This window comes from Camelus dromedarius, chromosome 4 (genome assembly GCF_036321535.1).
Source record: "Camelus dromedarius isolate mCamDro1 chromosome 4, mCamDro1.pat, whole genome shotgun sequence".
NCBI lineage: Eukaryota > Metazoa > Chordata > Mammalia > Artiodactyla > Camelidae > Camelus > Camelus dromedarius.
This window is the reverse complement of record NC_087439.1, coordinates 48194384-48218105: the sequence shown is the minus strand read 5'-3', so window position 1 is coordinate 48218105 and position 23722 is coordinate 48194384. Positions and strand designations below refer to the sequence as shown.

At 34.7% G+C, this 23722-nt stretch overlaps 2 protein-coding genes across 3 annotated transcripts in view; one reads left to right on the top strand and one right to left on the bottom strand.

Annotated features, from left to right (window-relative positions):
* The window catches only part of SCRN3 (secernin 3), a 30000-nt gene extending 16578 nt beyond the window's left edge, over positions 1–13422 (bottom strand). For both annotated transcript variants that reach the window (XM_031451684.2, XM_010990129.3), the window contains exons 1-5: positions 13337–13422; positions 11095–11264; positions 9044–9225; positions 8277–8476; positions 5972–6184 (exon numbers count right to left, since the gene is read on the bottom strand). In XM_031451684.2, coding sequence (XP_031307544.1) covers positions 5972–6184; positions 8277–8476; positions 9044–9225; positions 11095–11253 — 754 coding nt within the window. In that variant the 5' untranslated portion in view covers positions 11254–11264; positions 13337–13422. The remainder of the gene's footprint in view (positions 1–5971; positions 6185–8276; positions 8477–9043; positions 9226–11094; positions 11265–13336) is intronic.
* A 10-nt stretch (positions 13423–13432) lies between these two features.
* Positions 13433–23722, top strand: part of CIR1 (corepressor interacting with RBPJ, CIR1) — a 28884-nt gene continuing 18594 nt past the window's right edge. Inside the window, exons 1-7 of the mRNA XM_010990127.3 lie at positions 13433–13602; positions 16521–16615; positions 18405–18478; positions 19140–19150; positions 19239–19303; positions 19675–19723; positions 20578–20695. Coding sequence (XP_010988429.2) covers positions 13531–13602; positions 16521–16615; positions 18405–18478; positions 19140–19150; positions 19239–19303; positions 19675–19723; positions 20578–20695 — 484 coding nt within the window. The 5' untranslated portion in view covers positions 13433–13530. The remainder of the gene's footprint in view (positions 13603–16520; positions 16616–18404; positions 18479–19139; positions 19151–19238; positions 19304–19674; positions 19724–20577; positions 20696–23722) is intronic.

Below are 23722 nucleotides of genomic sequence, written 5' to 3'. Positions count from 1 at the left end.
AGGATAGCTGTAAGTAATCCACTAGCAAGCATTGAATAAGTACTGAGGCTGCAGTGGTAGGGTTCAGTAAAATGAATGCAAAACATAGGGTACAATTTCACTGCAATTTAAACTAGTTATTTAAAATACATGAGAGAATATAGATACAATTTGGGTGTACATACAACACAGTTAATAGCTATCAAATAGGAATAGTTGGAAAGAAGATAGATAGGCTCTTCCATCTAGAAAAATCATAGGAAAAATTAGACATAATGTAGTAGTAGACAATTTTCTATAAAAGTACTGCAAAGACATTTATTCTTTGGGAAAGCACAGAAAGCTGGATGCACTGTACTTTATACTTGGGGGAAAAATAAGTTTCATGTCAGATGTGTCTATTACTATAATCATATATGCATTTCAAATCTATAATTCAGTTATTCTGTAGTTAAATATAATAGAACTAATTATTATGATGCAGTGGCTAATTAATTTATAATTATTTCTACCTACTTTTTCTTCCTTTTGTCCAATCACCCTAAACTTTATGATTCTTGACATTTTCCTCTCCACCTTAATTAAGTGTTGCTATTCTTCATTTTTTTAAGAACACCTGCTAATTTGATGTCCTGAGACTTTAGGTTTATTGCCAGAAAAAAAAAAAAGATACAACAATGATCTTTGTTAAACTATCTGCAAATTACAACTTAATTCAACTAACAATTCTTTGTTAATTTGATCAAAAACATACTAAGCACATACATACAAGTGCAAGACACTGCACTAGGTGCTGAGAGAAATACAAAGACAAATAAGAGTCTATTTTTTTCAATTTCATAAGGTGATAATTGAAGAGCACAGTTTCCTCATTTATAAAATGAATGCATACTTCACATGTTGCTTAAAGGAAATAATGTAATCACTTAGCACAGTGTCTGCATTTATCTACTTTTTAAATAAATGGGAGTTGGTGTTGCTGCAACCAGTATTCTGTCTCTACTTTTACAATCATAATAAATCTAAAATCAAAATCCTTAGAATAACATATTTTAGCATTTTCTACATATCTGTCTACCTGAAAAAAGGTCATTTAAATAACCTACTTAAAAAATGACAAACTAACATTAAGAAATTTTATAGAAAACTTTTCAAATAATATGACATTCTCCTGGAAATTAAAATGTAAGCTATTAAATACTTTGAAAACAATGATGTTAAGGCATTCTGAAAACATTGTCACAAACTTTTTTCTGTCATAAATATAATTAATTTGCTTAATGAACACCTGAGAAGCAAATTTCAATCACTGACTGCTCTATCTCTTAGTAGTTAATTTCTGATTGATTTAAGACCATTTTATCCTTCAAGTGAAGGAGGATATATCAGCCACATATTTTTATTAGTGAAATGACCCTTTTAAAAGTTATCTTCCAATCAATAAGCTTGTAAATAAAAGTTATTTTTCTGGAATTATTTGGAGGCAAACAGACAAAGGTACAAGTTATTTTTAAGGGTTAGTAGTAACTAAGTATAAAAATGGGAAAAATACATTAATAAATAGGCAATTTATTTTAAAATCATAAATTTTCAATAAATATAAAAATATGTCTAATCTCATTAGTAAGAGAAATATAATTTAAAATACCAACATGCCATTTTTGCCTCCAAAATTTCTCAAGGTGAACAAAAATAATATCCCATTTTAGTAAATATCTTAGAAAATCAGCACTCAGATATTGCTGGTAGAAATTTAAATTGATGCAACTTTTCTAGTGGTCATTTTGGCAGCGTGTTTCAGAAGCCTTAAAACATTCACATGCTTTGACCCCACATTCTACTTCTAGAAAGTTATTCTAGGAAAATAATCATGGATGTGAAAATAAGTAAGCTATACACATGTTGTATAATCTTCTGTAATGAAAAACTAAAAATAGCCTAAATAACAGGGAATTTGTCAACTAAGTAATGATTCATACAATCAATCTTTACTATATAATCATAAGATACAGCCATATGGAAATAAATAAGATACCAAAATAATAGAATACTATGCATCTGCTAAAAAAATGAAAAGTTTCTGTATATATTAAAATAGAATGATCTACATTATATATTGCTAACCAAAGAAAAGTTATGTGCAGCAAGTTGTGTATGGCATGCTACTGTTCCTGTAACAAAAGAGAACAAAGAATATGTGTTTCATTAGGCATACATCATCCCTGAAAGAATATATAAGAAATTGCCCTTAGGAAAAAGAACTGAATATCCAAGGATAGGGTAAAAGGGAGCAACTTCACTGTAAACTCTTCTGTATCTCTGAACTTTGAATGATGTGAATATATTTATTTTTATAAGTAAAATAACATCATAGAATATTAAATAACATGGGAAGGAGTTCTGCTTTCATTTAGGCTGAGTAAGCTCCTATCAGACCAGCCCTCCCTCAGATAATTATAAACTTGGAACAAAATTTCCCCTTTCCTGCCTTCTTTTTGAATATTTTCTTAGTATTCCATTTTAATTTGTGTGTTGGGCTTTTTTCTATTTCTTATTGTGTAGCTTTTTAAATAGTTGCTCTAGGGTTACAATATATATAACTATATTTTCTATTTACAAGAACCAGTATTTTACAACTTCAAGTACAATGCAGAAATCTTACCACCATATGCATTCCCCTCTTGATAGTGTGATTATCACTGCATTCTAGGGATGTAATTTTGGCTTATAACTGTCAGACATATTTTAAGGTCTTAAGAAGGGAAACGCAGTATTACATTTACCATTTCTGTGGCTCCTCCTTCACTGCTGAATTTCCTTGTTTCCCTGTAATATTACTTCTCTTTTATCTAAAAAACTCCCTTTAGCACTTCATTTAGAGCAGGGCTACTGGCAACAAAGTCTCTTAGTTTTCCTAGATGTCAGGATGTTTTTATCTCCCCTTCATTTCTGAAGAATATTTTAGCTGAATATAGAATTCTGGCTTGACAGATTTTTTCTTTCAGAGCTTTAAAAATTTTGTTTCACTGCCTTTACACATCTATAGTTTATAATGAAAAACTCACAGAAATCATTTTTTACCTATATATAATGTGTTTTTCTTTAGCCGCTTTTAAGATTTTTTATTTTTGTCTTTGGTTTTCAGCAGTTTGTGCACTTAGTCATAAATTTTTTTGAGTCTATAATGTTTGAGGTTTGCTCACTACCCTGACTCTCTAAACTTAAGGCTTTTGCCATATTGAGAAGTTTTCAGCCATTATTTATTACAAAACTTTTCCACATCATACCCTTCTCTCCTTCTGAGACTCTGATGATACAAATACTAGATGTCTGGGTATTATCCCACAATCCCTAAGGCTCTGTTCTGTTTGTTTCAATCTTTTTTCTCTCTGTTGTTCACACTGGATAATTTCTGCAGATTTATTTTTAAGGTCTCTCTTTCCTCTGTCATAGCCATTCTGCTACTGAGCCCATCAAATGAATTCTTTACTCCAGTTACTGTGTTTTTCAATTGTAAAATTTCCACTTAGTTCTTTTTTATAGCTTCTATTTCTGTCAAGATGTTTTACCCTTCCATTCATATCAGGAATAGTCACACTTAAAGTAGCAGCTGTAAGTCTTCATCTGATAATCCCAACATCTATATCATCTTGTGGTTGGTATCTGTTGATTGTCTCTTCCCTTCCAAGTTGATGAGATTTTCCTGGTTTTCACATATTGGGTAATCTTGTATTGTATCATTTGGATTATAACATTATGTTATGAGACTTTGGGTTTACTTTCTCTCTACACTGTCATAATTTCAGGATTCGTACTATTTGAAACCAGGCAAGGTGATAATGGAAGGAAAAAAGCCATAAAACTCACTGCTGGATCAATTCATACTTGGTGAGTTCTAGTTTCTTTCTCATATTGCCTGCTCCTTTTTACATTTAAGAATCCTCAGAAAGCTGCCCCCAGGTATTTGGTTACAGTCAGAAAGAGAGATAGGGTGGAGTGTATTTATACCACTTATCTGGAACCAGAACCACTCTACATGAAATGCTAATGAACTATAGATTCTAATTAAAAGGCAAAACTTATCAGAATGGATTTTTAAAAGATAAAACTGTATTGTTTTTTGCAAGAAATGTGGTTTAAATATAAAGATACAGATAGTTTGAAAGCAGATGGATAGGTGAATATATGTCATGTAAACAAAAGCAGAGGAAGACTAGGCTAAAATTGACTTCAAGATAGAGTATTAACAGTGAGAAATAACATTTCATGAAGGTAAAAGGGCCAATTCACCAGAAAGATAAAACAATTATAAATGTGTATATACATAATAACAGAGCTTTAAAATATATTAAGCAAAAACTGAGAGAATTAAAGGAAGAAACACACAATTCCATAAACATAATTGGAGATTTTTGCACTCTTCTCAAAGTAATATATACAACAAGAAAAAAAAATTACTAAAGACACAGATGATCACAATAACCATCTTGACCTAATTGATCTAATTGATATTTATAAAAATACTACACCTGGCAATTCCAAGATGTATATTTTGTACATCAAAATAGACCATATGCTAAACCATAAAATAAGTCTCAGCAAATTTAAAAGGACTGAAATCCTAAAGAGTATGTAATCTGAGTTTAATGATTTTGAATTAGAAATCAAAAATAATAAGATATCTAGGAAACTCCCAGATATTTGGAAATTAATAACACACTTCTAAACAATCCATGAGATTATTTAGAATAAGAACCAAGTGGAACATATAGAGATGAAAAACATAACATCTGAAATGAAAATATCACTAGATGAGATTAACAGCATATTAGATACTACAGACAAAATGATCAGTGAATTTGAGGACACAGCAATAGAAACTGTCCGAAGCAAATGTAGAAACTACATCCTTTCATCTGAATGTCAATATAACTTAAACATTTTCTGTGGCAGTTACATGCAGATTCATTATAGCAGATTTCTCATCTAGATGGGAGATTAGAGTAAAATCTGAATATCTGTCATACTAAATATTCACATAGTGGGTATAGAGACACAGATATGTTGGGATTCCATATGGCTTACTTGTTCCCAACCAGTTTGTTTCTCAGCACAGCACAGGTAGCCCCAGCTGAGCCTACAAAATATATGTAGCTCAGAGTTCAGTCTCTCACAAGAGAGTATACTGACCAATACCTGGGACAGCAGATAGCTCAAATCCAGGATAGGATTCTGAGCAAGGAGCAGAATAGTAATCTGGTAAGTGGTCCAGTTCCTGATCCCCAAATAGGTCTTTCACCTAGGCACCTACATCCTCATGGATGTTAAAACTAGCCTCTAAGGCGTATATCTGGTCCACAGTCCTCTCTTTGACACAAAGAAGAGGAGGACTGCATGAGGAAGAGACATCTCTAATCTTGCTGACACTATGGGTTCTCTATTTTTGGTACATAGTGATTTTCTCTTCTTGTGTTTGAACCTAGCTATACATGTCCTTAATGTTTAAATACTTTATTCAACATTTCTAGAGTTTAGGAGTGGAAAGGGGGAATTCTTACATCTGCTCAGTTTGTCTTTTTGATCAGTTCCAGATATAACTTCTTTGGTTAGAAAATAACCAACAAGGGTACTATCAAAAGATAAATGAAAGAAGCAGCAGCAATAGTCAAAAGACGATTGTCTCCATGTTCCAATGAACTCTGAGAGGAAAAGTAATCCCAATTTGGTTTTAAGAATACTAGTAAGAACTAAAGAAAGGGTCTGAGGATTATAAATCTGAACCTGTCCATCAAAAAGAATCATTACTCTCTCACAATTATACAGCACTTTACTCATCTCAAAAAACAGCTTACAGTATCACAATGTTTTCAGTTTTAATAAAACTGTATCTTTACTTAAAGTAATTCCTCAAAAAGTGAGATTTTATCATACCCACATTATATCTACACAAAATACAATCTTTCATTCTGTATTATTTCAATGATAAGATTACCTTTGTGTTTATTCAGAAGCTTGTAGCCTTCACAGTACCTGCCTGGTGAAATCATCATCTTGGCTGTGTCAAGGTAAGAATATGCTGCAGTAAAATCAAACTCCTTTTTACCATCCCACCAACCTTTCTGCTTAGCATAGTTTCTCATGTTTGGGTGTTCCCGATCAATCTTGGTCGTTATAGAAAGCTGATTAGAAATATTACGAACTCCCTCTATTCAAAAAAGAAGAGAAAGGAAAAGAAAATTCATATTTAATGTACCTATCTATACATTATGATCCTTAATCAGTATTTCAACGTAAATATAGACTTCTAAATGTTGTACCACATGCATCTACTACAAACCCAAAAAGATAACTGAATTACTTTTTTTAAATTAAGCTTTTTACTTTGAGGTAACTATAGATTCACATACAGCTGTAAGAAGTAATAGAGAGATCTGATATACCTTTATACCATCTCTCCCAATGGTAATGTCTTGTATAATACCACAACCAAAATTCTGGTACCCATATAGTCAAGATACAGAATATCACAAAGATCACGCATGTTGCCCTTTCACAGCCACACTCATCTCCCATGCCTACTCCCTCATTAACCCCAGGCAACTATCTGTTATCCACTTCTATAATTGTCATTCCAAGAATATTATATAAATCATACAATATATAACCTGTTGGCTTTTTTTTACTCAGTTTGATTCTCCAAAGATTAATCTAGGTTATTGTATGTATCAACAGTTTTTCATTCCTTTTTATTGCTGAGTAGTACTCCCTCGTATGGATGTACCACAGTTTAAACGTTCACAAGTTAAAGGACATCTAGATTGTTACCAGTTTTTGGTTATTGTGGAAAAAGCTGCTATAAATATTCATGTACAGTTCTTTTGTGTAAATTAAAATTTTATTTCTCTGGGATAAATGCATAAGATTGCAATATGCAATAGTAGTTGCATATTAGTTTGTTTTTTTTTAAGCTCCCAAACTATTTTCCAGAGTGGCTATAGATTCTTACTAGCAATGTATCAGTGATCCATTCTCCACATTCTCACTAGCACTCAGTAGTGTTATTTTAAAATTTTTAACCATTCAGATAGAGGTGTGGTGATATCTCATTGTGGTTTTAGTTTGCATTTCCCTAGTGGCTAATGATACTGAACATCATTTCATGTACTGTTTTGACATCTTTATATCCCTTTTGGTGAAATGTCTCTTCATGTCTTTTGCCCTTTTTTCTAGTTGGATTGTCTTTTTACCGTTGGGCTTTGAGAGTTCTTTACATATTCTGGATGTTAGTCTTTTATATGGCTACTTTAGAAAAAATAGTCATAAGCAAGTTTAGAACAGAAATATAAGGCTTCTAAAAATATCATGATGCTAAGTTATAACAAAATTTTCAACTAAAATACAAAATAGAAGTAATAATAAAAGCTTGTTCTTTACAGATCATAATGATAAATGAAAATTGATAATGTTTTAAAACAGATTTAAAATGTATGTATCATTCATACACCATTTAGCATTTTCACAGGCGCATCTTATCGTCCCTGTAAAACTATGAGATCCAGCAGGTAGGTCCACAAGAAGTATGTGATCATGCTTGAGCACAAGGCTGTACTCTAGTGAAAGAATACTGAACTGAGAATCAAGATAAAAAGATTTAAATTCTAAATCTTTCATTCACTGCCTTCAGTAAATCACTTCACATCTCTGGATCTGCTCATTTTAAAAATTAGAGAAATATATGATCACAAAGAAATCAAGAAAAAAAGGCAAAGCATTCTAAAACAATCAATTGTATTATTTACTCAATGACATCAAATTTTTACACTTTATTACTGTATCAACATACTGTATCAACATATTTTTTCTAATCACTAACCTACAGTCACCAGTCCCCAACAACATTCCCCTTTCCTCACCTCTATACCCACACGTGATAAAATTCTGGAGTTCATCCCAAAGTTAAAAGAGGAAAAAATGATAAAGAAATGGTTTCACTTTATTAAAAAGTAAAAAAGTACTATAAAACAGCCATTAGCTACTGCACAGAAAATGTATACAGGTTATATGAAATTAATATCATATATATGAAAAAGAGATAACACCATCTTTTCCTCTTTTTCAAGAAAGCTCTTTATAATGCTCTTTCACTGGATGTTCTTTCAAATTGTTTCATTTCCCCTCCAGTACAACCCTTCATTACACTGCATTATAGATTCTGAAAAATAATGAAAGGAAATGTCTGCAATTAAGGGGTATTTATTAATTATAAAACAAATTAAATCATGAAAAGTTGTCCATACCTTGTACTTTTTCTGCTGCCCAGTGCTTCCCTGCTGTCTCCAGAATCCAGGCTTCATTCCTATCAGCTATCAGGAAACTGTTGTGATAGCTAAATACCATCCTACCCTCTGCACAGTTTCCACCCTGGCCATATTTTTCTAATAAATCAACAATGACATTGAGGGCTTTTTCCGCTGTATCAGCTCTTTCAAGGCCAAGTCTAAAATGAAAACATTAAAGTTCTCAGATTAAAATAAATTTCTATTTTCTTAAATAATTTCATACATGAGATTTTATGTTTATATTCAAAGTAAAAATTCTTTCAAGTTAACAGATACACTGAAATCCAATTCTAAACTATTCCTTCTGAAGTCAGCTTAGAATCATGAAAACAAAGTTTTTGGAGTCAAAAAGATCAATGTTCAAATTCCAACTTGGTAACTTATTGGCAAGTTGCTTTATCTCTGAACCTCAGGTAGCTCATCTGTAAAATTAGGATAATAATAATACCTAATAAGGTGACTATGAGAATTAGCTACAGTCTGATAAAGTCTGTTAGGAACTTCCAGTGAATCATAATTTTCAACTCATTCCCGTCTCCCAATTAATCATATTAATTGAGAGTCTTGAAATTGCCTATCTATATTCTGAAGCATTTTTTAACACAAACTGTAAAGTATCAAAGTCCAAAAAATGAAAAAATGGAAGATAAAAGATGTTAAGACTTACACCAAAATTTAAAATTTAGACAAGTTCTATAGTGCAAAAATATAACAAAAAAAATAACCTGACAAGGTCCATGCCTAGTAGTGCCTCTTCATCACAGACTTCTTCTCTTCCCCATACGGCTTCATTCCCAATGCATACTCCATGCTCATTGGCTCCCATTTCTGCCCCCCATAACCAAGCTGGGCGACTAAGGACAATAGCGTATGTTTCAGGAACTTGATCAATTTCTATGTAAGTACACTGTAAAGAAAGTCATAGCAACAAGCATAAAACCAAAAAAGAAAAGTTATCATAATCTAGAATAATAAAATCAATCAGAAGACATGACCATTATGACAGAGATAAATAATTATAAATTGAAAATTTCAATAATAAAGATATTACCCTTAAAACCTTCAGAACTGACCCTAGAACATTTATTCATTCAGGTATTTGCTAAGCATCTCCTACAATAAAGCACTCTACAAAGAGATGTTACTTACAAAGATGAATCAGATACAGATCTTACTTTCAAGAAATGAAGACTTGTACATTAACTAAAATATAATGAAATATAAAGTATAAGGGGCATGAAGAAAAGTGAAGATGAGGTGCTAGCAGAAGCTCAGGAGAAGGGATAGTCTCTAGTTGTAAAATCTTGAAATATTTTGTAGAGGAAGATGTATATGAGTTGAAGCATAAGGAAGCAGATCTCAAACTCAATGTGCAATGTTTCTTCCATTTAGTGATAAAAGTTCCATATATGGTAGCCCTTAAATACATGTGATTGCCATAGAAGCCCATGTCACATGTGGAAGTCACCCATCGGGTATGTTCACAGCAGTGAAAAGAATGAGAACTGCTGGTTTATAGGATAGATGAGACTTAAACACGAAGAGACAAGGTAGAAATGGATCCAAGATGAATAAATAGCCTCAGCAAAAGGAAAAATGGCCTAGTACAGTCAGCCTTCCATGCCACGGGTTCCATATCCACAGATTCAACCAAACATAGATTGAAAATATTTGGGAAAAAAAATTCCAGAAAATTCCCAAAAGCAAACCCTGAATTTGCCACTTGCTGGCAACTATTCACATAGTATTAACAACTATTTACATACCATCCATATTGTGTTATAAGTAATCTAGAGATAATTTAAAATATACAGGAGGATGTGCATAGGTTATATGCATTTATATACCATTTTATATAAGGGACTTGAGTATCAGTGGATTTTGGTATCTGAGGTGGTTCTGGAACCAATCCCTTGCACATATGGAGAAACAACTGTATGCATAAAACACCTATATATTTTGGTATTAGAATATCAATAAAATGAAATCTAAAAAATACATAGCAATAAAAGCATGATGTGAAAATTTTACTTAAAGTTCCATGCTAAAAGGAATTTTTTATAAAATTTTTAAAGGATCCTTTAATTAACGTGTACACTATCAAATGACTGCATAAAGTATGTAGCATCGACAGTGTTATCACTGGATCCAAATAACCTTCTTTGATGATAAAACTGTTATTTCCAGAGTCTGGGATGAGTTTTCCTGTTCCCCAACAATCAGAATCCTTTTTGCCCATCAAACTCTAGCTGAAACCTCAACTCCTGGTGAAGCCTCCCTTGATTCCTAGTCTGAATTCTCCACTGCTGTCACAGCTTGCTGCTCTTAGTTAAATTCAGCATTTAAACTAGCCTTCTTTATAACGGTGCTAGTTACATATACATCCTATTCCTCAGCTAGACTCTAAGCTCCTAGAAGACAGAACCAATCTTGACAGTAGGCTTTAAATCCCTTTGTTCTATTCAACATGTTTGCATATGGTAAGTATTCAAATATTTGATCAAAGAATTAACAATTATAGGCAGAAATAAAGAAATACATATTTTGAGCATAAAAAAAGAATTAACAGTTCCTGTTATGTTATTTCAGTTTCCTCCAAATCACTGAAATAAAAGACCAGAAATCTAGTTCTGATTCAAATTCTTTTTCAAATTTAAATTCCTGAATTTTCAACTTCTACAAATAGCCAGCTAATGATTTTTTTAAAAAATAAACTAACCCTGTTTTTCATATTTTTAAAGAAAAATATTGCTAATAAAACATGTATTTCACCTACCTTAAGAAGTTCTTTCAGGTTGTCATGAACTGCAGCAGGAAAAAAAACTATCTCCTGTACTTCATCACAGGGTCTATCTGAATTTTTTCCAAAAATAATCCTATTATCAACTGTTGCTGGAGGTAATGCCACAAAAGTGTCACAAGAACAGGGTTCCATTTTTTTTAAAACTAAAAATCACATGGAAGATTCAAAATAAAAAGAGAAAAATATTTTCAGTATATATAAAACAGAGAGTTTTACTTGATGACCAGGGGATGTTACTGCCATATCTAACAAAAGGTGTTCATTAAAGTTTTAAATTTAATATACAGTACTTTAAAAATCTGTAAGAAAATGAGTAGGGAATGAATCTAGTACTACAAGAATCAACAAGAAAATAGGAATGACAGGTACCTTCTTCTAGTTTATAGGTTAAATTTACCCTCTAAACTCTTTCTATCCTGAAGTCCTCCCTTAATCTCCTTTCACTATTTTCCATATCTGGGAACCCGTGTACCTAGCTCTACTATTACAAAGACCATATTTGTGTATACATATGACTCTTTTTACTGTAGGACAGTGAGATCCTTGAGGTCTGAGAGTATGTCTTTTTTTTTTTTTTTTTTGAGAGTATGTCTTATTACTCTTTGTATTCTCATCACTGGAACTTATCTTATGGAAAAGTCCCAGTATTATGTACCCAGTATTTCCTCAAAGGAAGGAAGAAAGGGTCTCTTGAACTAGAGAAGAGTACACACAGATTACAATAGTGATAAGACTTAAATTTTGAAAAAGACTCACTGAATCAGACAAACACAAAAACATGTCAATAAAATTTCAAATTGTTGCTATTTCCAGGAAGATTTTCACATTCATAACTTGTACATTCTGATTGTATAATTTAATAGCAAGATCATGTCTTCATTTGTAATTTCAAAAAATCTAAATCCTCAATTTTAGTAGAACATGTTTGCTTCCAGAATGACACATTGTTTTAGAGTTTCTTTCTTTCCATTGTTTTATAATACTCAAACCTTAGAATGGTTTTACACAAACAGATACTAGCAATTTGACTTAAATCTAATAAATGTTTCATTCATAAGAGAACAAAGTGACTCAAGTAAGAAAGAAACAACTTCAGTCTGAAACTCCTAATGGTTTTTCTCTTTTCCTCAATGACAGAGGAGAGGTCACCATTGCTTCTGTTCTTCTCTGTGTGAATTTCCACCTTTATCTCCTAGATCGTCTTCTATTTGTGTTACAGTTAGTTCCACCACTGCCTAACTGGCAGATTATTTAATCTCTAAACCTTCTGCCTCATGGGTAAATCTCTCAGGGGGTTGTTATGAGAACTTATAAGACAATGAGTAAAGCGTTTTGCACAGTGCATAGAACATATTAGACACTTAAATGAAAGCTGTTACTGTTATTATTTATCAGAAGTGTAAGTTTCTTACAAAAGGCTTTTTGTTTTTTTAATGGAGGTACTGAGGATTGAACCCAGGACCTCATGCATGCTAAGCATGCACTCTACCACTAAGCTATACCCCCACGTCATACCCCACTGCCTCCCACGAGAGGACTTAGTTGGTGGATCCTCTACAGCAGTAGCAGACACGTCCACTCAAAACCCTGGAGTCGCAAGGGCCATCAAGCTGCATTAGGTGATCTGAGCTAACCAGGGTCGTGAGGAAAGCTAAGGAAACACTGTCTAGTTAGAAGACACCTAGCCCATTTAGGGAAGCCTTGAGAGCCCTTATTAACTCTTAGGACGTATTTATCATTTAACAAATGTTTATGAACATCTTTCTGCACCAGGCACCGTACATCTGGTAGCAAAACAAGACTCCTCGTTGTTGTGTTGGTGACATTCTATTTTATATGCTTTAGTTCACCAAGCGTTTTCAGAAACATCACATCGTTTGATCCTCACAAACGATGAGGACTGGGCAAGAATTACTACCTTAATAACACAGATAAGAAAATTTGGTGCAGAAAAGTTTATGTAACTCGAGTCAGAGTTCACAGAGTAAAGAGCTCGAACTTCAAGCACCTCCGCGAGAGAGTCGCCGCACCGCCGCACTGCGCTCTCCAGCCGGCGGCGCTCAAACCACAGCGACTTGGGCCCTCTTCCCGCAGCCCCTCCCGAGGGGCCTTCCCAGGAGCCCCTCCCAAGAACCCCCTCTTCCCGCAGCACCGCAGTTCCTGAGTTCCTAGTTCTTATCAACGATGTTCGCCCCTCCCCGTGCACGCCCCTCACCTGGCCTCCGAGCTACTCAAAGTGACAGAACGAAAGGGCGAGGAGGGGTAGGCTGAGGGAATAGTTGCCGGAAGTTGTCCCCTTTGACCCCGGAAGTTCCCGCTGCCACTGGAGGAGCGATTCCGGTTAGGCGGCAGAGTTTGTTTACGTTGATTACCGTCCTAGCGGCTGCCTTCCCCACCTCTGGCTCCGAAATGGGAAAATCCTTCGCCAATTTCATGTGCAAGAAGGACTTTCATCCTGCCTCCAAATCCAACATCAAAAAAGTGAGTACGGGGGAGCAGTCCCTTGGCGCCTGGGCTCCCAGGGGCTCCTGAAAGTGAGAGTAGTAGTGTCTCTGGGATCCCGGGGACAGTCGCCTCTTCTCCGTGCCTAAAGCCCTGGTATTCTTGTCCCTTCGCCGAGAAGCTCACTGACAAAGCTGGCCCTTGACGTTCATTTTACATCAGCCGGGGGGCAGGCGGCTCTTTTCTGTTCTGTCGGCTGTCAGCCAGAATGTAAATCTTTAAGATGTGAAGACTGAGTTTCTGGTTTTGCCTTTTCGGATCCCGGATATCACGGCTTCTGAGCTCAGCTATTCTGTACAAAGAAGACTCCCTATCTATTTAAGATATACCTTAAAAGGGAAATAAAGTCACCCCTTGCTTCCTTTTTTTATCCCACCGGATAATGTAGCGTCACTTTGACGACTGCATTGAACTTTGGCTTTTTAAAGAACCACTAACAGGTCCACTAGGTGCAGTACAGAAAAACTGTGCTGAATATTATAGCAGTGGAACGCAGAATGGTGAAGTAAGAAGATTCTGAGCATTGAAACTAGACCTAGATTTTGTTATTACATTACATCACTTTTAGCCCTGAGACTAAGTGCAAAATATTAGGATTCTCGGTCTCCTAATCCATAAGTTAAGAATGATCAGTATCAATTGCCTTGACTTGCAAAATTTTTATGAAGACTAAATAAGATGGTATAGGTAAAGGCTTTGAAACAAGTACCATATAGCACTCTCCCTACCACATAGAGGGAGTGCTCTATAAAATGTTAATTGCCCCTACACACATCCTTATTCTTAGCCTGCTCCCAAAATACAAGTGGTAATGAGAGTTTCATCCTTGGCCTGTGTCTTGCTTACTTTATATGCTTTCCCAAGCAATCAAGTCCAATTTCATAGTTTTAACTACCCCTTCTTTACTCCTGACTCTCAAATCTACAGTGCCAGATCTTTCCCCCTAGCTGGAGGCACCTGAAGACAACTATACACTAGACAATTTCATCATGATATCCTTCAGGTAGCTCAAACTCAACATACTTGAAATGTAACTTATCTTTTATCCTAAATCTGCTCTTCTTTTTACTTCCTATTCTCATATTGGTGGGAAATACAGGTACTAACACAATCCTTTACCCAGTCACCCAAGCCAGAAATTCTAGATTCATCCTTTCCCATCACCCCTTTATCTAGTCAGCTAATAAATTCTATTGGTCTTAGCTCCAGAATATCTCTTGAATCCATCTCTCCTCTTTGTCACTACTGCCTGTATCTTAGGTTAGATTCTCATCATTTTTCACCTAGACCAATGTATTTCCTGACTGGTTTTTCTGCTGCCAGTTTTGACTCCTCTCAGATCCATTCTCTAGTATAATTTTTTTAAACTAGTAGTTTTATTGAGGTGTGATTCACATACCATACAATCACCCATTTAAGGTATACAATACCAAAGTTTTTAGCATATTTATAAATTTTGTCATCACCATAACAGTTTTAAAACATTTCATCACCCACCAAAAAACCCATATCTGTTAGCAGCCACTCCTTAATTATCCTTAATCCTACCCCTTCCCAGTCCTAGTCAATCACTAATCTGCTTTCTATTTCTGTGGATTTGCCTATTCTGGGCATTTCACATAAATGGAATCATGCAATGTGTAATTTTTTTTTTGTGACTGGCTTCTTTTACTTAGCACAATGTTTTCAAAATTCATCTTGTAGATAAATCAGTATTACATTCCTTTCTAAACTTATAGTTACGAAGTCAATGGAAGAAACTTTCAGGATCTTATACTGAAATAAATTTCTTGTATATTCTCTCTCTCAAGTGTTCTCTTTCATTTCTAGTTTTGCTTTTATCTCCACATTAATCCTTCTTGTCCACATCTCAAACTGTGGTCCCCATAGAACCTTCCTTTCTCAGCACTGCTAAAATCCTAATAACTCCCCCTGTTTGGCATCTAAAATTGAATAATGGCAGTCTTGTCCCCCATTCTTCTTCCGTATCTGCCCCCACCTACAGTTAATAATTATAATTTTATCAATGTAATTATTTGTCCTAGAGTTTACCTTCTTGAAACTTAGCATGTTTAGAGAGAGAGTTTGGACTTGCTGTTTATGTTGGCTACCAAACACTTTTTACTTTTTTTTAATTGAGGTGCTAGGGATTGAATCCAGGACCTTGTTCATGCTATGCATGTGCTCTTCCCCTGAGCTATTACCCTTGTCCTTTTGCTTTAAGGGAAGTAGAAAGGCACTGATACGTTTTAAACCTGGAAGTAACATAATTAAATATCCTTGCATGAGTTGTGTGGGCTTTTTACCTTCACCACTTTTATGACTCTGAGAATTTCACATAGGGACACATTCAGCCAGTGGTGTTGGTGCCCTTGAGCAATTGCAGGGCATCAGATGCACCTCTGTCTTATCTCTTTGTTTCCTCTCTTGTCTTTTCCCCTTTTTCTACATCTACCTTTCATCTCCTGTCCTTTTTTTCTCCTTGTCTTCCATTTCTTTTTTCCTTGGGGTGTCAGTGGCACCCATTGGCATCCGGGAGCACTGTTTAACCTTACTGGTTATGCCCTGTGTGTTTTCTGGACCAAATACATTCCATGTAGGGAGATGGTCATTCTTATCTCTGAAATAACACAGGGACTAAGTGCAAGAAGCTCTTGTACCCCAAGTGCTCAGAGTGGTTCTCAAATTTGACATTTTTGCCTGAAGGTTTAGCTATTTTGAATGACTGTATTTAAGGACTTGTATCAAGGCACAAATCAGATTTTTCAACTGTTATTTTGTGATGATGACATTAAGGCCATAATAGATTATGTTGTAAACTATATACAATAACATTTCATGTTTTATTATAAAAGAAAGCAAACTTCCTGTTTAAGTGTTTTATTTTACTAATTTAGGTATGGATGGCAGAACAGAAAATATCATATGATAAGAAGAAACAAGAAGAATTGATGCAACAATATCTTAAAGAACAAGAATCATATGATAATAGGTAAGAAATTCCACTATGCTGGTGTTTTTAGAACAGTCAGTTGCAGGAGAATGATCCCTTACTGAATCACATATTACATGAGCTGTTTTGAATTGAATGCCCCAGTAATAGGATTGTTGTCCCTGTCAACTATCTTTACTCTTATATCTGTAGATGGCCACTTTTTCCAGCCTTACCCGTAATTCACATAAAATATAGATTGATGTGACTCCATATACAGTTTATGAGGAAGTTCCAAGTTACGCAAAACTTAGAACACTAAAAATCTATACTTAAACCACTGAGACCTCTTACAAAGATATTTCTTTAACATACACTGAAATGAAAAGATGCACAGGACAGCTTCAAGAAGTAACGTGCAGTGTCTCTACTTAACCTGCGTGTTGTTGTTCTGTTAACGGCAGTATCATGGCTAGAATTCTTCATTGGTTTCTTCTAGTGCAGTACCCACTTTAGCTATTGTCATTTCATGTTTGTATTTGCAGGTTTAACTCTGAAGCTTATGTCTCTTTGATTAATCAACCAAGTGAACAGTGGTGCTTTAGTTACATCGACCATTCTCTGTCTTCCACTAAGTCCTGTTTTTCATCAAATATGGAACTTAAGCAAAGTAATACTAAACTATTATTAAACACTCTCTTTAAAATGTAATATAGTATATCAAGAGCAAAATTAAAGAAAGAAAATGTTTAGTTCAGTTAAGTACTTTTCTCACTCATTTTATTTAATCTGATTAACTTTTATTGAGTACCTACTTCATGCAGGACAGCAGATGGTGTTGTAGGGACCTATAAAACTGTGATGCATAGTTTCTCTTTACCCTTAAGAAAATCTAATAAGGAACATGTACGTATAGTCCAAGGCTGATAATAGCTGATTGAAGACACGCTGCTTTAAAGACGTGGTATGCTAACATAAATCAGAATAATCCATTTGGGATAACAAGGATGGCAAGGGTTTAGATCTGTGGTTCTCAACTGAGGGCTGTTGTTGCCCCCAGGAGACATGTGGCAATGTTTGGACACATTTTTGATTGCGGCAACTCAGGGGTTGGGTGATATCAGCACCTAGTGGGAGGATTCTGGGGATGCTGCAAAACAGCCTACGGTGCACACAAAGAATGATCAAGTCCAAAACATCAGTAGCATCGCTGTTGAGAAACCCTGATTTACATATGTAAAAGCTTGTTAAAGATGAGCGCAGTGGGAAGGTGAAGAGGGTGTTCAAGAAACAGTATGGTTGAGTTAGACCAATAAAAAGATAGTAAGGTGGAACTATTTGAAGCTATGCAAATATCCTGTTTCTCTCTGAACTTTGCCCACTAATTTTAGTGTCCATTGAGAGATCTTGCCAGCATCAATTATTATTATGGTATTTTAATAGTGATTTTTCTATTTCTCTCATATCCTTTACATTTTTTAATTTGAATTTTTCTGGAAAGAAGGATTTTCCCTTTCCCTCATTTAGTTACTTATTTAATCATTTATTTCTATCAGTATGGACTCAGATATTTAATTTTGTTGCTCAAAATGTTCCAGTTTTAGACTTTGCCTGTTCTATCAGCTTGGCTTCAATGTCCATTTAACATACCCCCATCCTTTTTTTTTTTTTTTTAAAAACCACTTTCTGGCACTACAAGATCATCCCAAACTGGTCTTTCATGTTTCTCTGCTCCAGCACTGGAATCAACCTGGTTCCTTTTCCTGGAGGTAATGTTTGTGGATATTGATCTTTACATACTTTTATTAAAGATGATAGTCACATTTGTTATTCTGACTGCTTCTTTTAGATTGCTTATGGGAGATGAACGTGTAAAGAATGGCCTTAATTTCATGTATGAGGCCCCACCAGGAGCTAAAAAAGGTACTTGCCTCATTTCCTTATTTTTCAGCCTTTGATGTGTTTACAACTAGAGATTGGGAACTGTTATGACAGACGTTTTTTCTTTCTTTCTTTTTTTAAATTGAAGTTCAGTCAGTTACAATGTGTCAGTTTCTGGTGTACAGCACAAATGACAGACTTTTTAAAAAGTTGCTCTTAATCTTTTAAAATTGCTATTATTCTGTATAATAATTTTTAAAAATACTGTAATCAATATAGTAGAATAAATAATAAAAATGTTTGTCTAGTCTAGTAATATTTCATGACTTGTCCTTTGGGGAGGAAAAAAATCTCAACATCACCAGAAGTACATTTATTCTTTTATAATTTATATCTTTAGTCCTTCTTCCTGAGTATACTTGTAAATAGAAAGTGTAATATTCACTGTCAGTGAAAAATATAAAAGTTGAAAGATTAGAAATTAACATGCTTATTAAATACTAGCTCTTATTTGGTACTGTTTTTTATCCTTCAGCGATTTGAATTTTATCTTGTGAAAGAAGGAAAAAAGTCAAACCAATACATTCCTACAAGTTACAATGAAATACTATGGTGTCACAGTGTAGTATATAACAGACTTTTATGTTGAAGTTTTTAACTTTGCCTACCTTTTTTTCTCCCATATTTTTGATTCACAATCAAGAAAACAAAGAGGTAAAGTACTGTTTTCTATGTTTGGATTTACTTGCAATAGATTGAAATTTGATGGAAAAAATTGAAAGACTTTAATGAATATTTTTAGAAAGAAGAAGCAGAAGGAGAGACCGAATACAAATTTGAATGGCAGAAAGGAGCCCCACGAGAAAAGTAAGAACTGGTTTTCTTTTAACATAAAATATGTAGCATTAAATTTATCTGATATCCTGTCTTATGTTGCCTTTATATTCACTAGAGAAGCAACTAATGTGAAAAGTTATTTTTAATGATTTGTTTTATGCAACTAATTTATTAGCTTGATCATAGTCTCTTTTTTTTTTTTTCTTCCAGTTTTTTTAAATCGCAGATCATCAGACTGGATACTTAATAATGAAGTGGTGTTTAGTAATACTAAATGGATTTTATGGTTCTATATATTTATTGAAGTTGTACATTTCATAATTTACCTAGAATTATGAAACTATTTTTAATTTATTAAATTACTCTTAATAGTGTGTTTGTACATTTTCTCTACTTAATAGATATGCCAAAGATGACATGAACATCAGAGATCAGCCCTTTGGTATTCAGGCAAGTGACACATATTTATTCTGTAAGAGTAATTTTTTTTCAATAAACATTCCTTTATATTGTTGTCCAAAAGGTATTTAAGCTGAAACAGAGCTCTGTGGTTTCTATTTGTGTCAGATAATAGAAGGACTAGAAGGGGTAAAAACATAAATTCAGTAGACTGATAAAAGGTAGGATCCAAAATTTTATAGTGAGGGTTATAATGATAGTGGTCTCTGCAGTTTTCATGGAATTTGGAGAATTAGCTCAAGGTCAAGAAAAATATAAAACTATTTGTTTAGGAACAGGATGAACTATCACTAGAGGACCAGGTCCTTGCTATAAATGTTATAAATAACATTTTTTGGAACACTGTCTTGCTTATTCATTTACATATTTTCTGCGGCTGCTTTCCTACTATCTTGGCAGAGTTGAATAGTTGCAACAGAGACCTTTGGCCCATAAAGCCTAAAATATTTACTATCTGGCTCTTTATAGAAAAAGTTTGCCAGCCCCTGGTTTGGGAAATTGAAACCTCAAAGGTTAACTTTTAAAAATTAGAATTTTTAAGGTTAAGCCATGACATAATTCTTTTTTGGTACTTTACCATTTCTTTTTGGATGACATTGTTTTATTGCCAACAGGTAATACTCAAAAAGAAATAGGATTCAACTTAGCTTTTAGGCACAATTTATAATAAAAGATTTTAGTGTTTGAATTATACTACCAAATATAGTTATGGAGTCTCTTTCCCTGGAGATCTTTTAGAAACAAGATTAATTTAACTTAAACTCTGCTAAGAAGTAGGGAGTTGAACACCGGTTAGTTTCTTAGTATTTTAATAACCAAAATAATTAATGTTCACTGTTTTTCAGGTTCGAAATGTGAGGTGCATTAAATGTCACAAATGGGGTCATGTCAACACAGATCGAGAATGTCCTTTATTTGGTCTTTCTGGAATTAATGCAAGTTCAGTTCCCACTGATGGCTCAGGTAGGCACTAGACATAATTTATTTATTTGTTTTAGAATTTATATCGAGGACAAACAAGGAATAAGGAATGCTAAAATAACATTTTTCTTTAGCCTCTCTAGGTTTTGCTTTGGTTTGGTTTTCTGGAGTTAGGTCACATTCCCAAATACGATGGTCAATGGGAAACTCAGATCATATGTTTTGAATCTGAAATGCTGTGAACTAGAATTAAATTTAATTTTTCTAGCCAAGAGTCCTATGAACTTGATTTTAAGAGTAACAGATATATTAAACATAGTTTATCAGGTTGGCAACCTAAAAATAGAAGGGAGACATTGTTCTTTCTCATACTCATGTTCTCCCGAGATGTAGTTGGACCTGGGTTGGACTAGAAGCCTCAGCAGTCGCCTTTTTATACCTTCCTGCATATTATTGTCTACTTAAAAAAAATTGGTCTAATTTGGGTTCTTTTTATAAAAAGATATTAAAACTAAGAAGTTTTAACTTACAATTTATCAGTGTCTTGTTAGTATGTTATTCAGACAGCCACACTAATCCAACAATAACTCATAATGAGTCATAATAGAAATAACATACTTAACCCTGTAACCTTAAGTCATTTCACTTGTATGAGTTTCAGATCTTCATTTTAAATTAAGGATGATAGTATAATTCAAGAGATTTTCAGCATTTTTTAAACAGCTATAAAACTTTAAAAAAAAATTTTTTTTAAGTAAATCTTACATGCAACCCCAGTATATAAAACATAGAAAGTAGAGCTGCTCTATTGAAGCATATATTCTGGGCACAAAGCTCCATCTCAGCTAATCTAGGCCTGTGATGCACCTCTTTAGACTCTTTGTGGCTTCCACTGCCACCTCTGAGCCCAGGTTTCACCCTCAATCAGCATATGACCTTCAGCCTCTCCTCGATAGCTGGAGATTGGATTTCTTTCCAACAGATGCAGGCTGTAGAATTCAAGGTGCCAGTTCTCATATTAGGAGTTTAGGAATTTGATCCATTATCAAGTTTGACACTATTTCATTAATGGTGTTATGGATGTCAGAATGGGTAGAGGAAGTACACAGACAGAATATTACAACTGATTTTTATAAATCCTTACTGCTGTAAGAAAAAAAGTTTAGAAAAACACATTTTAAGTAGAAGGAAAACTGTTTGCTTAGTGATGAGAGATTATTGATACAGACCTTAGTCTGGCAATGTCTGACAAAAGAACATCCCGCTGATGCCACAGTGCAGGTGCTCTTAAAACGCACACACTGTGCTCCCTTCCCCCGCCCTCACCCAACTGGTGAAAGAAGGGAGAGAAGCCCCCAAAGAAATAAAGCCCCCTAAAAAGTGAGAGTGGAGTGGGATGAAGAACCCATTGGCACAAATATCTCTGACCACTGCTGTTAGTAGTCATGGGGATCTGTTGTTATGTCTGAAAGGTATATTCTGTTTTCTAGAAGGGGTTGCATCTTTCTCATCTTTTCCTTCACTCCAGCCTCATGGTGCCCATCCAGCTGCATGACTCCTGTGTTGGCTAGGGCAGGCAGTGGTAGCTGCCACCTTGGTTCCTCAGCTTGATCTTACTTTGAGCCTGCTTCTGAGAGTGAGGAGGACAGATTCTGGGGCACAGGGAGCCTAGGATGGAGACTAGAGATTAGGATAGCCCTTCATTTAGTCACCAACAGGCCTGCTTCCTCTTGACTTTATGTTAGAAAGTCAACTAACAACAACCAGAAGGACTTGTGCTAAAGATTTAGAAGAACGACACATCCACTGCTGGAGAAGGTATGGTAAAATGAACATTCTAATCCACTGTTGATAAATTTAGCAGTCTTTTTGAAGAGTTATTTGATTATATGTATCAAAAGCCTTAAAAACATGCCTATTGTTTTATTAGAAATTCAACTTCCAGAAATTTATAATAAGAAAGTGACAAGGTACATGCTCAAAGGTTTACAGTAGTGAAAGATCAGAAATAACCCTAAATGTCCATCAGTAAGCAGTTGGTAAAGTAAACTCACTTATTCAACAATTATGTATGGGGCACTTACTCTGTGCCAGGCATTTTTCTAGGCTCTAGGAACACAACAGCAAGACAGAAAAGGTCCTTACTTTCTTTCCTTTATTTATTTATTTACTTATTTACTTATTTGGGTGGAAGGAGGTAATTAGATTTACTTATTTTTATTTATTTTAATGGAGGTAGTGGGGATTGAACCCAGGACCTCGCATATGCTAGGCAGGCACACTACTCCTGAGCTATACCCTCCCCCCAGAGTCCTTACTTTCTTTCTATTCAGAATGACACAAAATAAACTAATAAATAAGAAAAACTAGGTATTTATAAACTCTATGATGAAAATTACATTGGATACTGTGATAAGAATAAAAGGGGAATTAACTAAGAGCAGTGGTCAGGAAGGGTGCCTCTGAGGAAGTGATGTTAGGCTGAGACCTAGATGACAGGGCAAATGCAACGGTGCTGGATCTGGGGGAGGAGGATTTAGCATCTCAGGTAGAAGGAACAGCCTTCCACACGGAGGGAACCATAAATTCTGAAAAGCAGTGTTCCTAGTGGATAAGAGCACAGATGGTGGAGGTATGGAGCAAGTAGATGCCTGATTTGGAACCTGATCTGCTACTTAGTAGCCATGTGACTTAACACAAACTGCTTAACTACTCTGTGCCTTGGTTTGCCACGTCTGTAAAATAGATATTATACTAGCCCCTACCTCATAAGGTGGTTATGGGAACTACATGAGCTAATACACGTGGAGTGCTTGGCATAGTGCCTGGCACATAGTAAGCACTTTATTAATATGTTAAGAAAAAAATTATGGTGCATCCCCCCAAAATGGAATATCATATAGCCATTAGAGACAAATATGAGACTAGAGCTATAGACCTATGTTGACATATGAGGATATACCAGGATATTTTTAAATCTATAAAATTTTAGAGGCTCTGCCTTTGATGATAAAAGGATGGCTCCCTGAATTAAGAGCTTTATATGAGAATTGATTCTTGAAACTAAAG